At 36.4% G+C, this 17,174-nt stretch overlaps 1 protein-coding gene across 5 annotated transcripts in view; it reads left to right on the plus strand.

Moving 5' to 3' along the window:
- LOC102149614 (ATP-binding cassette sub-family D member 2-like) overlaps positions 1–17,174 on the plus strand; it is a 58,385-nt gene that overhangs the window by 1,374 nt on the left and 39,837 nt on the right. For 3 of the 5 annotated variants that reach the window (XM_070259355.1, XM_070259352.1, XM_070259353.1), the window contains exons 2-5: positions 1,199–1,418; positions 3,301–4,836; positions 6,373–6,553; positions 14,999–15,120. In XM_070259355.1, the coding sequence (XP_070115456.1) occupies positions 3,628–4,836; positions 6,373–6,553; positions 14,999–15,120 (1,512 nt within the window). In that variant the 5' untranslated portion in view covers positions 1,199–1,418; positions 3,301–3,627. The remainder of the gene's footprint in view (positions 1–1,198; positions 1,419–3,300; positions 4,837–6,372; positions 6,554–14,998; positions 15,121–17,174) is intronic. The other 2 variants (XM_070259354.1, XM_070259351.1) reach the window with 1 other exon arrangement.

Raw genomic sequence — 17,174 nt, forward strand, 5'->3', positions numbered from 1 at the left:
AATAAGGCTAGCATGACTGGTAGATAATGAGTCAAATGCTGTGCTATTTTAGGGCCAGTAGGGCAATTAGGTAATCTCTTGGGTCAGGAAACAGTTCAAGAAAGGAATACAGCACAGATAAAATACTACTTAGCATTTGCTGAGAAGGAAATGCATCCCAAATCTTAAACCTTAATTTATCTTTATTGCTAAAAATTATTTACTCTCTGGTGATTTACTATCTAAACACATAATACATATTATCTGCATTATACATTTTTATTCATATACTTATATATGTAGGTCTCTTTATTATAAAAATTTATTTCTGATGTTTTACTGTTTATAAAGCATGTAGTTTTCCTAATATATGTGTATATATATAGTCTCTAATATATATATAAAGTCTAATCCTGCTCTTCCATGGTTGTTGGTAATGTCCACTGTGACACTGACATTGAGAGTATCACACTTGAGAACAGAGTGATTTGATAATTATTGCTTATTTTTTAACTTTCATTCATTTTCAAGATCTTTTTTAAGATTATTTCTCCTCTCTTAAGAAAATTTTTATGCTTTCCGATATAAACACATGTAAAGTTGAGAAGATTGAGTGGAAATTAGGCTGAATTATGTTTACTATAGTAACAAGTGACTTTTTTTCACTCTTTTTTTCTCACCTAGTTTGAAATTCAAACTAAATTAGCATTCTTTCTGCTTTAATTGCATGGCAATATAAAAAATGAAAGAAGTACATTGACACTCTTAGTTTCTTACTTAAATGGCATATATTTCCCACTGGAATTATGTATCTGTTTTCCTATCATCTTGAATTCTTCCTCTGCCTTCCCTGAAGTCTTGAGCTTGGTTTCAGATGCTAGGACCAACCCTGACTCTTGGGGGTAGGGTAGAGTGAAGGGTGGGAGTGGAATTAAAATGGTGATAGTTACATCTGTACTTAAGTGGCTCATCATTAGGTCAAATCTCACATTAACCTTTTCCCCAGTTCTAGTAACTGGCCTCCAACCTTCCCTGCACCACAATTCCGGTAACCAAATTTCTGTCTTTCTATCTTGATTATTTTCCTCATTCTAACAAGTCTTTCACTCAAGCCAATAAAAGCTTGTTCCTATACCCTAGCTTCATTATCAGTTGATAAACTGACCTACCTACAACTAAGTGCAGGCCTGATTTGATCTCTAACCTTTTTTGCTTCTAGATTTCCCACTGCCCTGCTCCTCCCCTGATGTGGCTGTCCTATGCCAGTGATGCAGGCCACTTGCCTCGACTGCCAGCTGCTTGCTGACCGGTGCAACCCTCTGTGTACGTGTTCTGCCTGGCTGAACATCCTCCTATCACCCCCAGCTAAGTTTACCCTGGCCTTCCACCTGTCTTATCACAGTCAGGAGATGTGACATAAAGAATTAAAGTTTATAAGGGTAAGAGATCCTTACTTTGACACATGAGAAACGTGAGATTAGGAATAAAAGATTTTGAAAATAACCACTATAACACTATGATCTCTACATACAGACTTAGAAAGTCTCAATGGAATGAATCATAGATTTTGCTGCTAATATGGCCAGCTATAAAAGAAATTTGCATGAATTTGCCACTCATGTATTAGTCAATCTGCTGAATTGAATGCAAACAAATGAAAAGAGACCTGTGATGATTCTTGAAATTCATATAGGTACATGGGAAAGGAGTTTTAAAAGTTTAAGGCTATTGTTACTTATGAAAAGGAGAATAGTTCTTTATTCACAGTAAACTGAATAATGAAGATCATTCAACACTGAAACAGGTTTTATATTCTAGCACAAGGGTTGGCAAACTTCTTCTGAAGAGGGCCAGATAGTGAATATTTTAGGCTCTGTTTCATCTATCCAGCTCTGGCTCTGTGGCTTGAAAGCCATAGAAAATAAGTAAATAAATAAATGGGTGTGGCTGTGTTCCAATAAAACTTTATTTATGGACACTGAAATAAAAATTTCATGTAATTTTCATGCACCACAAAATATTATTATTCTTGTGATGTGTTTTCAACCATTTTAAAATGTAAAAACTGTTCTTATCTCAAGGGCCATAAAAAAATAGGTGGCAGGCCAAATTTGGCCCACTGGTTGGGTTATAATTTGCCAACCTCTGTTCTAATTTAATGCATATCTTCCCAGGCTTCCAGTTGACTAGAAATGTGTATGTATGTTGTGGGGGGTGGTGGGTGTGGGGAAGCAAAAATGTTTTTGCATATTCGAAAACACACTCATCCTTACCTAAACATTTTACATATTTAAAAGTATGCAGAATTTTGCTTGACTGTTTAGCAGTTTAAGTCCTCCATTAGGGATGTAGGGAAAATTTTTTTAACACTCTTTGTTTGAATCAAATAACCAAAGTGGGAAGTAGCCAATAGATTATCTCTAAGCCTAAACAAAACAAGCAAAACAAAAGTTTGCAAAAGACAAAGAACTCTCAAAAAATGAAGTAAGGTCCCAGAGAAGCTATTTCCACCATCTAACTCCAGTTGGATTCCCAAATGGTTAACTTTAGGTTATAAAGTCACACACCTCCAAGTAACAACTATCTAAAGGACACAAGAGGGTGGTAGAAGTGAAACACTGCTCTTTTTTATTCAATAGTCACCTTGTAAATAAATACCAGTGCATCAGATCTCCATTGCTAAAAATAGCAGTTGTGGGGCTGGAAGATGTTTATTGTAAGGACAAGTAAACATAGAGATGGAGATATAGCAAAGAACTATTTTCTATAATGCAGAAGACTTCTCTCCTATTTATTTACAAAATATACCCTCAATTACGACTTGTCTGATAGATTCTGGGACTTCATGAGAAACACAGACAGAAAAAATAAAATAAAATGGGACTGAAAAACAGATCTAAGTACTTGATAGTTTGTTTTCTCCAGTGTCCCTCCCGCTTGTCCCTTTCCTCTCTCTCCCTTTCAGATTCAGTCCATACCCTTTCACATTCATTCCATATCCTTTTCACATTCATTTCATGTTGGTCCTCTTGCCCCTCCTCCCTCATCTCCCTAGCTCCTTCTCCCTCATCTCGTTTTATAGCGCTTGGAAATTTCCTTTTCTTTCTGCTCTTCCCCTTGTGGTATCTACTAAAACCTTAGAGGAGTGATGTATATTCTGAAACTTCTGTGCGTTTCTAAGTGACGCTGAGCATGCTCAGTAGCTGGGGCAGGTTTTGTCGCTCGCAGCTGCCCTGATTCGACCTTTCCCAAAATAGACATTTAACTCTTTGGACTCCTGCCTAAGGATGTAATTCGCTTTGCTTTCTCCTCGTTTTCAAGGTTCAAAGGGAAGCGGCGAGGATTCCAAGGTCCCACCATCCTCACAGCCAATGAGGGGCCTGTGAGGGAGGAGCTTGGGGCGGCTTAGTGCAGCTTGAGCTTCTGAGGGAATCATCCCCAGTAGGTGCGGTGGAGTCTGAGCTCCGCTGCATCTGTCACAGCAGAACAAAATTGAAAAAAACAAAAGCAAAATTTAAAAAAAGAAGAGAAGAAATGCTGCGGACTATGGAACGCTGTAGGACTTTCTGAAACATTTGCTGGGGATTCCGGTGGATCATGATCTTTTAAAACCAATTCTTTTTGAAGCCGGTTTGGATAATTGGGAAAATGACACATATGCTAAATGCAGCAGCTGGTCGAGTGAAATGGACCAGATCGAGCGCTGCTAAAAGGGCTGCCTGCCTGGTGGCTGCGGCATATGCTCTGAAAACCCTCTATCCCATCATTAGCAAGCGTTTAAAGCAATCTGGCCACAGGAAGAGAAAAGAAGCAGCTTACCCGACTGCAGAGAACAGAGAAATACTGCATTACACCGAGACCACTTGTAAAAATTCTTCGCCTGGAGTGAATGCAGATGTTTTCAAACAGCTACTAGAACTTCGGAAAATTCTCTTTCCAAATCTTGTGACCACTGAAACAGGGTGGCTCTGCCTCCACTCGGTGGCTCTGATCTCGAGAACATTTCTGTCTATCTATGTGGCTGGTCTGGATGGAAACATCGTGAAAAGCATTGTGGAAAAGAAGCCTCGGACTTTCATCGTCAAATTACTCAAGTGGCTTATGATTGCCATCCCTGCTACCTCTGTGAACAGTGCGATAAGGTACCTGGAGTGCAAACTGGCTTTCATCATCAAATTACTCAAGTGGCTTATGATTGCCATCCCTGCTACCTCTGTGAACAGTGCGATAAGGTACCTGGAGTGCAAACTGGCTTTCATCATCAAATTACTCAAGTGGCTTATGATTGCCATCCCTGCTACCTCTGTGAACAGTGCGATAAGGTACCTGGAGTGCAAACTGGCTTTCATCATCAAATTACTCAAGTGGCTTATGATTGCCATCCCTGCTGCCTCTGTGAACAGTGCGATAAGGTACCTGGAGTGCAAACTGGCTTTGGCCTTCAGAACTCGCCTAGTAGGCCATGCCTATGAAACCTGTTTTACAAATCAGACTTCTTATAAGGTGATCAATATGGATGGGAGGCTGGCAAACCCTGACCAGTCTCTTACTGAGGATATTATGATGTTCTCCCAATCTGTGGCTCACTTGTATTCTAATCTGACCAAACCTATTTTAGATGTAATCCTGACCTCCTATACGCTCATCCAGACTGCTCCATCCAGAGGAGCTAGCCCAATTGGGCCCACCCTATTAGCAGGGCTTGTGGTATATGCCACTGCTAAAGTGCTGAAAGCCTGCTCTCCCAAATTTGGTAAATTGGTGGCTGAAGAAGCTCATAGAAAAGGCTATTTGCGGTATGTGCACTCCAGAATTATAGCCAATGTTGAAGAAATTGCCTTTTACAGAGGACATAAGGTAAGATAGAAATTAAAATGATGGGTGAAATGTGAGACTGTTCGAGCTGCCACTGCAGTGCTAGATACCATCTGTTGTACTGTTGATGGACCCACTTCTTTAGCGTTTTAGACTCCGATGACATCTAAACCTGTACTAGAATGTATGCTTCCTTACCCTTTTTACTCACAAGTTGTTAAAGAATTATAGAGTGCAAACTTTTCTAAAGTTTCATGAGAATAAAATTTTCAGCACTCAGTCTACTTAGCCTCAGTTACCCAAACATGCTCAGAATTATCTCTGAAGCATTTTCTTAAAACTTAAATCCTAATTGGTTGTAGAACATTAGAAGAAAATGTGTTTGGAAACTGAGTAAACACATGTCCATTGAGATGGAAAATTTAAGCTGGTATTCTCTTGTTGTTATTATTGAGGGCCCTTTGTTTTTAAGAGGAAAAAAAACCCTGTCCTTTTACATGAAAGACAAGTTTAACAATTTTGCATGTCTGGTCAGCATTGGAGGGTCCTCAGTCCTAAGAAGTGCAGGAGAGTGTGTCTCACAAATGGCATTTCCAACTCTTAGTTAATGTTCAGCACCATGTTTGACACAAATAAAAAGAGGCAGTGAAATGAAATTTTGTCTGGCTTTGAGAGAAAAGCTAAGATTAGAGAAGAAATGAGGAGGAGAAAAGGAATTTCAGAATGTTATTTCTGAATACTAAAGATTTTCGACATTAAGCAGATCCCTAAAATAGTTAGCCTAATTACATAAACTTCCAGAGCATTGAAGTAACCTCAGAATATTAAATACGACCAAATTTTTTAAGGTGATGCATCTGAAATCTTAATACAAATGACTTAGTACAAATGAAATATTCAGGTATTCTTAAGTTGAAATGGTATTTTAATTCCCAAGCAGAATTCTTTACTTTTTGAAGCATCATTAGTTATCAAGACAAATGTTTACAGTAGTAGGAATCTGAAGAAGAAAATTTAAAGCAAATTTAGGACTTCTACTCCCCCTTGAAAATTGGCCTTATATGTTGTATTAGTCATATTGACTTGTGATTCTTCTTGAATCATTGAACTCAGTGATTTATAGCATGCTGTAGGCTTCCGGCATTTAAGACAAAATCCAGCAAATTGAGTTAGTTCGAAAATGGAATCTAATTACACATATGTGTGTCGTGTTTATTTTCAAATATTTTTGGTGTGATCAAGAAGGATAAAGTTCTAACATTGTTTACTCATGTCTTATAGAATATCGTTTAATTTTAACCTCATGCATGTAATTTTGAAATAAAAATTGTAAATCACTGACATGTACTTTATATTTACTAAGTATCATGGGTTTTTTTCAATAATATAGGTGTGACCAAATTAAATAATAATGACTCATTCTTATATTAATCTGTATTTTTTAGTTGTTAGAATCATAGATCATACTATACTAAGTAAAACAAAATAATGTGTACCTATCTTTAAAGAAAGCCTTCAGACATACAATATTTACTTTTATAACTCATGCTGGGTTCTTGCCTCTTTTTCCCTCTATAGGTGGAAATGAAGCAACTCCAGAAAAGTTACAAAGCTTTAGCCGATCAGATGAACCTCATTTTATCCAAACGTTTGTGGTACATCATGATAGAGCAGTGCTTGACGAAGTATGTTTGGAGCAGCAGTGGACTGATTATGGTGGCTGTACCTATTATCACTGCAACTGGCTTTGCAGATGGTGGTAATGACATTTATGCTTAATCTTCAATATATGTTTAGGATTTTTTCTCTTGAAGGTGTCACTGCTGGTTTTGTGTGAGTGAAACTGAATATGTAGCCATTTTTCTGTGGTCATTAATGGTCAGAAACAAAGGCAGACTTTGCAACATCCAATAATAATATCTGCAATGTGAAAGGAGATAAGTGGCTCAAAAGTCCTTTCCAGTTGTGAGATATTTCAAATTAATATCTTGAAAAGCAGTGTAAGTTCTCTCCATGTGTTTTAAACTTCAGTTCTGCACATCCCATGTGTTTAGTCTATAAATATTCTATAACTGGATCTGCCCTGTTTTGTGATTTGAAGAGTTGGTTGACTACATTAGGCAACTAGGAATATTGTTTTAGGAAGTGCTTCACACCATGGAATAAGATCTCCTCTACTTGTAGGTAACATAGATAAACCTCCTATGTAGCATGATTTGGTGGCATTGTGGGGGTAGGGGTTGTCAAGCTGCCCCTGTCTAATTCTAGCTATCACCACCCCAGTGGTTTTTACCAACATTTTTCATCTTTGGGATAACTAAGAAAGATAGGGACAACAAGAACAATATTAAAACGTTCTGTAATACTTGAGATGGGAGTTTGGGTCTTAATGGGCAGAGACAAAGGGGTGTTAATTAAAGTAGCAGCATTTTCTTCTCTTCCTCCAAAATAAAACGTTCCCCCTTCTCTTTAAAAACCACTTGGTCAAAATTGGCCTTAGTGTTGAAGTAACTAAATAAAAGCATGGGCTTTGTAGTAAGACAGAGCTTTGCTCAACTCTTGGCTTTCCCTCTTCCTGCCTGTATCCTCTTAGTCATGTTAATTAAACTCTGAACCTCCATTTCCTCATCTGTAAAACGAGAATTGGAAAGGCTGCTTCAGAGGACTGTTGGGAGGATTTAACAGAATAATGTTTATAAAGTACAGAGCATGCTCTTGACGTTCTTGATACAGAGTGACAATTATTACCCAGGAAACAAAAGGCAACACTGAGAATAAGGTAACAGAATTCACACTATTTTACGGCTATTTTTGATGTAGAATTAAGAATTAAGTTATTTGTTTGAAGTCATTTAATAAAAACAAGTAAAAAAATTACCCTATACTCTAATATTTTGAAACAGTGCTTCAATGCTTTAACCAATTATTACAAAAAAACTTGTCAAATTTGAGTCTTTCTTAACCTAAAATTGTTCATTTTAGTAAATTGGAATTTGTCAATCCCATGTGATAAGACTATAGATATACCAAATATACTCCACAACTCAACTGTCTAATACTGTGTTTAGACCACTGGGAAACTGAATTTTATCTATTTTTATGTTTTCAAAGTTTTATTTTTTAAAAAAATCATTTAAAAAGTTTATATTGAATAAGGCGTTGTTAGTAATAGTATTTTTAGACATAATCCTTTCATTATAAGATAAAATAAATTGCTTTTTCAAAAAAGTATTGGAGAAAAAAATGACACAAAAATTTATGGTCTTGAGATTAGTTTTAGTAAGACACAACAAAATGATCAGATATTCATAGTGGATCTAAGTATATGGATGTTTTAAAAGTTTCATATATAACGTATAGAGACAACACCAATGACAAGATCATGGTGTAGTTCTCTTAGTCCTTGGAAGCACTGGTCTTATTACAAAACCCCAGAGTATTCAACATAGAGCAGAGAAAATGCAGCTATTAATGGTGACAAATTAACCCCATAGAGACCAGTAAGAAGTAAACAGTGTATGCAAAGAATCTAACAATCTTATTTCTATGGGTGATGTAATAAGATATTTAAAAATAAATCCTGAAAATATCATATTAAATTAAAGAAACAACATTAAAATTTCAGATTGAAATTATGATAATCACAGTGATGCAAGTAAAATAAAGTAATTCTTAAAGCTTCTTTTCAAAAGAGGATTTTATACAAAGAGAAGCAGTATAAGAATTTCATAGAAGAAAAAAATAAATTGATATGACAGCATTATTATGAGAAGGTGCTTCAATATCTTCTGTAATTTCTAATGTTACTATATATACGCTTATAATGTTTGTACGTATTTACTAAAGACATTTGACCTACAATGATTTAACACATGAAAATATTGTTAGCGTTTTACTCATACAAAATTATTTTTTCTAAATAATGATATATCTTTGAGGCTTTAGGTCTTGGAATTACATATCATATATTCTAATCTAATCTTCAGTCTTAATTTACACTTATGCCCTGAGTTGTCCCTTATGTTAGAGATGAATTAAATACATGATACTGTATATTTTAAAGCAAAAATAGGTGGAAAAAGTGGGTGAATGAGAGAAGAATGGCAAAGAGAAAAGGGAGAAAAAGTAGGATAGAGGAAAAATAGACAATACAATAAAGAAGCAGGCCACTGTTCAGATCTTCACTCAGCTATTTAGTAGTTGTCCATCCTTGAGAAATTTGCATAAACTTTATATGCCTCAGTTTTCCTCTCTTAACCATAGGTATAGTAATATATATCTTACAGAATTATGAAATTGTATGTAATGTATTTAATGTGCTTTGAAACAGTTCTCAGCAAGTAGTAAGAATTTAGGTGGATCATTGTTAATATTTATTCTATTCTTACCATGTGGGCTCTGGCATCAGATTGCCTGGGTTCAAATGCTTACTCTTTTGCTTACTAGGCTATGACTATGGGCAAGTCATTTAACCTTCTTGTGCTTCAATTTCCTCATTTCTGAAATGGGAGAAATCATAGCAGGGTTGTTAGGAGGATTAAAGAAGAGTACATGTGTAAAACTTAGAACAATGCCTGCTTCATCGAAAATGCTCAATAGACATTTGCTGGCACGATTATTGTTGTTAAGAGAGCAAGACATTTAAAAGTGATTAGGAAGTCAGAGGTAAAAGTGCAGATAGGAGGAAGAGCCTGCATAGTTTTTTTGGAGGAGAAAAGAAAAATAGTTTTGTAGTAGATTTGTTATACCACCCACCTACAACTTCAAGTGAAATCTTATGGTTAGGACAGGATTATGTTTATATTCAAGTTCACATTACAAAATTGCATGTGGAATCATGCCATTTTCACTCATATGAGGAGCTTAGAGGTGATCTAGTCTGGAGTCCCAGCTTTGCCTCAGGGCACACAGATGGTTAGTGGAAGCACTAAGGATAGAAGACATTATGTGATTCCTAGTGTGTTACTTTTCTTACCTTCATCACGCTACCTCCATTTAGCTATATTGGAACTTAGTCTATAAGGGACTTAACTTAGTTTGAGACCAAGCAATCGTGGGAGCTAATGCTTGAAATAGAGGCATTGAAATAGTTAATTATATATAGTTTCTATTATATTTTCTTAGAGGACATTACCCCTTTCTTTGCTTTGTATTAAGAGAAAGACTGAAATTATGTCAAGAAAATAGTTACCTGGGAGCTGTATCTCAATTTTTTAATGTTATAGGCCACTTTTCTTCTCTTCATATCAAAAGCAGTTCTGGGCAAGGCCAGGGAAAGCTACTTATAGGTCCCTTCTGCCAGACCTTATCACAGACACCTGACAGGCAGTGAAGAGAGCACCTAAGCCACCAGCACTGCCAGTAGCATCCACATGTTGGTGATCTGCTAACGTGAGGTGGCACATCAGAAGTAGCAACTGAAAGCACTCTTAGGAATGGAATTGAACTCTACCATAACCCTCATAACATGGGTGATAGTTTATTCCTAAAATGTACTTCCAACAAGATGATCTCCATAGCTCCTGCTGCAGGAGTATGTCTCATATTCAAATGCCAAATTGTTGAAATATAATTTTGTATTTGGGTCAGTTTACATATGACTACTCTCTTGTTGACCAATTATTGTCACAGTAATTATCAGTACATATCAAAGACATACTTTTTAGCTGTAATTAGCTATTCGTGTCAGGAGCTATAATTTTTAAAGTATAACATACATGCCCACAACGGCACAATCATTAGTGTACCACTCAGTGAACTGTCACAAAGTCAACCCATACACGTAAGCACCACTGAGAAGAAACAGAACCTTACCTTCATCATAGAAGCTCCCATCCCAGAAACCCCTTCCCAGTCTTATCCTCATCTCCTACCCCCATCCCCACTTCCTCCTGCCCCTGCCCCCATGCCACAGCAAAGGCAGGCATTTTACCGATCATTCATTAGTATTTGCTGGGTTTTGAGCCTTATATAAATAGTATCATGCAGTACGTATGAGAGTTTTAGTTGCTCCACATCTTTGTCAATGTTTGATGTGAGTCTTTTTCCTTTTAGGCATTCTTATGAGTGTGTAAGCGTGCTTCATTGTAGTCTTAATTTGCATTTCTCTGATGACTGAGGAGGTTAAGCACTTTTCATTTGTTTATTGGCTACTTGGATAGCCTTTTTTATGAAGTACTGATAAGTTTTTTCTTCATTTTTAAACTGGCTTATCTGGTTTTTGCTTGTTCATTTGTAAAGCTCTTGTGTATTCTGTAATGAGTAGTTTGTCAGATACGCACACACACACACACACACACACTCAAATCTCTTTTCCCCCTCTATTCTTGCCTTTTCAGTCTCTTAAGTGTCTAATCTAAGAGAAGTTCATAATTTTAATATAGTTCAATTTATCAATCATTTTCTTTGTTGTTAGTGCTTTTTTTGTCCTGGTTAAGAAATATTTGCCTAACCCAAGGTCATAGAGTTATTCTCCTATTTTTTTTTTTTTGAGGAAGATTAGCCCTGAGCTAACTACTGCCAATCCTCCTCTTTTTTTTTCTGAGGAAGACTAGCCCTGAGCTAACATCCATGCCCATCTTCCTCTACTTTATACATGGGACGCCTACCACAGCATGGCGTTTGCCAAGCGGTGCCATGTCTGCACCCGGGATCCGAACCAGCGAACCCCAGGCTATCGAGAAGCAGAACGTGCCAACTTAACCGCTGCACCACTGGGCCAGCCCTCTCCTATTTTATCTTCTAGAAATTTATTGGGTTTTCATTTCACATTAAGATCATCAGTTAGAATTGATGTTTATATATGGTATGAGGTAGGGTAAGATTGAGATTTGTCAAGGTGGCAAAGATAAAACATAAATGACAAGAAATAAACTCAGATTGTAAGTCCAAAGAAAAAAGTACAGAAGGGTAGCCTGCTTTTTTAATTTTTAAAAAATTAATAGACAATTTTCTTTAGAATAGTTTTAGGTTTACAGAAAAATTGAGCAGAAAGTGTTCAGTTCCCAAATTTCCCCTCCTCCCATAATTTCCCTGTTATTTACATCTTGTATTAATGTGATACCTTTGTTATAATTGATGAACCAATATTTATACATTAGTAACTGAAGTCCATAGTTTACATTAGGATTCACTCTTTGTATTATACAGTTCTATGGGTTTTGACAAATGTATTACATAACCTTAGTTTTAAATCCTTTCTCACCTTTTCAGTGAAATAGCAACAGATGTGACCGTGTTTCAATATATCCTTTTATTAGCAGAGCTGAAAATAGCAGTAAAATGAGAAGATATAATGTTAAATATTAAATCCTTAAGTGAGGCACTTTTGACAACGTATTCAAAATATTTAGTGAGGAAGATAAAATGTGTTGATCTGGGATACAAAATAGGTGAGTGCTTTAGGTCATGAATTTATATCTCTGACACTGAGGAATCTACCCTTCTCACAGAGGTTATGCAGTTGGCTGTTGTGTGCATGGCAAAATACTACTGGCACTGCTCTCACAGTACTTTCCAAAGAACAATCCGTAGAATAAAAGTCAAATGAAATCTGTCCAGAGCTATTTGTAATTTTGTTGCTAAAAGCACGAAGAAAACCCAATAGGCATTAATCTGCTAAAGCGACGTGGAAAGTACCATGCCATGTCAAACACCAGTTCATCTGTGCTAGTGTTTTTACTTCTTGACAGAGACTGTCAGTAAAAGCTACTATTTAAACTGCTTTTAACCCAAATTCATAAAATCCCATGATTATTTTAGATCACCAGCCAGATTCTCTATGAGCCAAAACTATTCTTAGTGCTTTAACTCATTCAGCAATTCACTATTTTGGTAGCTTGCTGAGAATCTTTCGGTAATTTTTTTGTGTCTATCTAAATTTTGTCACACATTTAAATGTAAGAATATCTACATTCTGTTTCCAGTCTATTTATTCAATCACATTTTTTACTCCTCACTTATACCAGCACTCAAAGCCTTTCTTTTTTCATTCCTCAGGGAAACTCACTCACTTCAAGGGGGCTAACAGGAGTCCTCTAGAGCAGTGACAACAGTAGGGCTAGGAGGAACCACATTGGACTATTTGTCCTCTTTTTTTTTTTTAAAGATTGGCACCTGAGCTAACAACTGTTGCCAATCTTCTTTTTTTCCTTCTTCTTCTTCTCCTCCGCAAAACCCCCCAGTACATAGTTGTATATTCTAGTTGTGAGTGACTCTGGCTGTGCTATGTGGGACACCACCTCAGCGTGGCCTGCTGAGCAGTGCCGTGTCCGCGCCCAGGATGCCAACCAGCAAAACCCTGGGCTGCCAAAGTGGAGCTCAGGAACTTAACCACTCGGCCACCGGGTGGCCCCTAGACTATTGTAAAAGGACCCCATGAACTCATGGTGATTCTCGTACTCGGGTGAAATCAGTGCCTGACACCAACCCATGCTGTAACTTGATCAGACTGTTTATCATTCAGTTGGCATTGCTTGAAGTTTCCCTTCTCTGTCCTGTTGCTTATACTATACTTATGATCTATTGAAATTATATGTGGTCTTCAAGGCCTCACTCACAGTCTACTCCTCCATGAAGCATTTCCTGTCTCTTGCAGCAAGAAATGATCTTTGCCTCCTCTAAACACCTCCCATTAACTCTCTTCATAGGCTGCCCTGCATAGTTATTTGGGAACTTATCTTCTCTCTCCTACCAAACTATAGGCTCCCTAAGGAAAGAGTCTGAAAATCACATTTATCCTTGCATGTCCTATAGCACCTTGCCTAATTTCTTGCATATCTAGGTGTTCAGTAAATATCTGCTGAGTGCATTTTACCTTATATTATGCGTGGATCTCTTTCAAACCCAGCTGAGCTGTCTGTGAGCAAGTAAATATGAAATTATCTGGTAGTCTTAATAGGGCACAAGTTAAATATTTGCACTGATATGGAGAAAAAAAACCTTTGCACTGAGATAAATCAGAGAACAATAAATATCAAAGTTAGACTATGACTATCTATATCACTCTAATTTCTTCATTAATTTTCAGCATTTAATTTAGAACTTTGGAAATAATCTATAGACGGGCCAGATAGAGACTCAAATTGTTGGAAAGATTAAAGTAATGACTTGGAGAGAATAATTTTGAAGAATGAGACTAAATTAAATAGATATGCGATAATAACTAGAGAAAATAATAACAGCTAACATTTAGAGAACTTATTATAGGCCATAGATTAGACTAACACTTCATTTGTATTTCACCTTAAAACAACTCTTTGAGATAGAATTGTTTGAGATAGTATTATTGTCTCCTTCATTTACAAATGAGAAAATAGGCATGGAGAGGATAAGTGGCAAGTTCTACTTACCTTACTACCTGCCAATAAGTAGTAAAGCCTGGATTCAAACCTAGTCTGACTCCTCTTAACCGTATTTCTGCATTGACAGTAATTTAGGATGTTCATTCATCTGTCCATCCCATCCATGCATCCATGCATCCATTCAATACACATTAAGGAGTACTATGTGCTGGAGACTCTGCTGAGTACTAGGAATAAAGAATAGAACACACATTCTTGACCCTTAAGAAACTTAAAGTCCATTGGAAAGGCCAGCAAAAGTTTCTAGGGAAACCTTTACTAAAGAGTTAACTCTTGAAGAAAGAGCTAGACAAAGAAGGAAGAGAAGTATATTGAAGTCAGAAGAAATCATGTATGCAAATAGCAGAGGATAAATAGAGTATTGCATGTTTGGGCTGCCGCTAGACTGTAGAGTGAGGGTTGGTTGAAACAGGTAGACAGAGGCTGGATTATGAGGGTCAGCTAACTTGCATTTCTATTAAAGGAACTACACTAGAAATATTTGCTTGTATTCCTATTAGTAGTATTTTATTGACCAAATCCATAGTATTTGATTGCCTAGCTGTAATAAGGGCAGGGAGTTGAATTTGGAAAAAGTTAAAAGAATGCTAAATGAAAATAGTCATAATTCCTATAGACTTACTTTTGTTCCAAGTCTCCTTCTAAAAAAATAATGAAACAAAAGAAAGCTTTAAATAAAATCTAGTACAAATATTGTATTTTCAATAATTCATTAAGTTTCTAGGAAATTGCTGGTACTAATGAAAAATTTACATGTGGTTGTTTTGGCCACAATTTCATCTGTATAAAATAAAACATTTAGTTACTTGAAAAAACTCAATAGTTTTGTAATTTGCTTTTAGATCTAGAGGATGGCCCCAAACAAGCTATGGTTAGTGAACGGACAGAAGCCTTTACTACTGCTCGAAATTTATTGGCCTCTGGAGCTGATGCTATTGAAAGGATTATGTCTTCATACAAAGAGGTACTTGCATTTCTCGTCATCAATTTGATTAAAATAAGATATATGAAAATCAAGCAAAATGTAAATTACAAGATATACTTAGTATTTTGGAAACATTTTTCTCTACCAAACATTGCTAAGAGTATAATCAAGATAAAAGGCAGCCCTCCCAAGTATATTGCTGCTAATACCCTTTAATTTTTACACTTTCAATTATAACTCCTCTTTTTCTGTCTATAGTATGACATATTTGTTTTTAATTAAAAAAAAAACCACACCCCTAGGTGTGGATTCTGGAGCCAGAGTGCCTAAATTTAAATTCTTGCTCCAGTATTTACAAATTATATGAACTTACTCAAATTCCTTAACCTGTCTGTGTCTGTTTCATCATCTGTGAAATAAGGATAATGATAGCATTGACTTTGTAGGGTTGTTGTGAGTTAATACATGTAGAATGTTTAAAACAATACATATTAAGCAGTCACTAAATGTTAGCCAATAATATTACTTATATACCTTGCAAACTTTTACTCATCCTTCATGACAAGTCAAGCCTCAGCAACCACCTCTAAAACCCTCTTGTGATTCCACCTTCTTCCCGCCTTCGTTGCAGAGTCTGGCTCTACCTTCTCTGTGTTCACAATACACCTGGTGCTTTACCACATTGTAATTGACTATCCCCTGCACCAGGCCCTGAGTGGAAAGCAGGAACTGTCTTACTCAGCTTTACATTCTTAATATCCATTTTAATGCTTGGAATGTTGTACGTGGTCGATAAATACTTGCTGAAAGAATGGTAATAAGACCTGCAGATATCACAGTGTTAAGACTGGAAATCATTTTATTCAGTTCAGATGTTACATAATATTCCCATGGACAGACATTCTCACTATTAATTACTCTTGTGGCTTTTGTATCAATATAAATTGCCAGAGCATCTTTATAAATTTAGCTGCCTATTAAATCAGCCTCGAATAAGCCATATAAAAGAGTTACAAAGTTTGTGATTTACCCACAAAACTTTTCAGTCTCATTCAACAACTGATTTCTTGAATTGGGTTAAAAAAATAAAAGTAAAACCAGTTGTTTAGGGCCACGTACCAAACCAACTCAATTTAAAAAAATTTTTCAAATAGTAATTTTGATAATCTGAAGACACAGTTTTGAGGATAGGTTTTTTGATTAATAAATTACTTATTAAAATTAAATGACAAATCAAAATTTTAGCCATCTCACATTAAAATACTTTGGTATCTAAGTCACAGAAAGAATATCAATTAGTTTTTCTACATTGTCTCCGACACAAAAACTGATTGCATTTTGCTTTATTTTGGCTGACTGTGCTTTGAATCACAGAATGTTCACTTCTAAAGAATCTTATTGCTGCTATGACAGCACATGAAAGCATCATGCATTCTCTGCTAGCTCCAGAGGGAGCAAGGGTCCTTTTTAGAGTTAGAGTTCAAGGGCAAACCCCCTGTCTTATATCCCAAAGTAATTTGTCTACAGTCACATTCTCAGGTTTTTTCAGACACTCTTGGCCCACTCCACCCTGCATCCTGGTCTACTAACTCCTTGCCTCCTGCTTTTCTTTAATTGACCTCTACATTTGGTTTTGGACTTTTTATTTTTTTATGCAAATATATTTAGCCAGGTTTCTTTTGAATCCATATTTTGTTAATCCTTAGCTCTGTTTTCCTCTGCTTGAGAACTCAGGAGATTTTTGTGGATAACATTTGAGAAATTACCCTTTAAATAGCTATAACATTAACATATAGAAATGCGATACTAATCCAGCTACAGACCTCTCACACAGTCGAAACACGGTAGAAAGCTTTTGACAGTAATATGCACTCTTTTACTGCTTGTTTTGCACACACAAAAATCTTACACAAATGTCAGCATTGTTGTATTATTCCACAATTTATTGTTTAAGAGACATTTACTAGTGACCTGCCTCGCTTATTGGTACCAGTTTCCTAGTAAGCATTTCTGTAAGGGAATGGTTTTTGTGCTTTCCTTTTCACTGAGAAAGATGGTCTTGACAGGAGATGAGTCACCTTTCACAGTACCCT

Source organism: Equus caballus, unplaced genomic scaffold, assembly GCF_041296265.1.
Source record: "Equus caballus isolate H_3958 breed thoroughbred unplaced genomic scaffold, TB-T2T haplotype1-0000019, whole genome shotgun sequence".
NCBI lineage: Eukaryota > Metazoa > Chordata > Mammalia > Perissodactyla > Equidae > Equus > Equus caballus.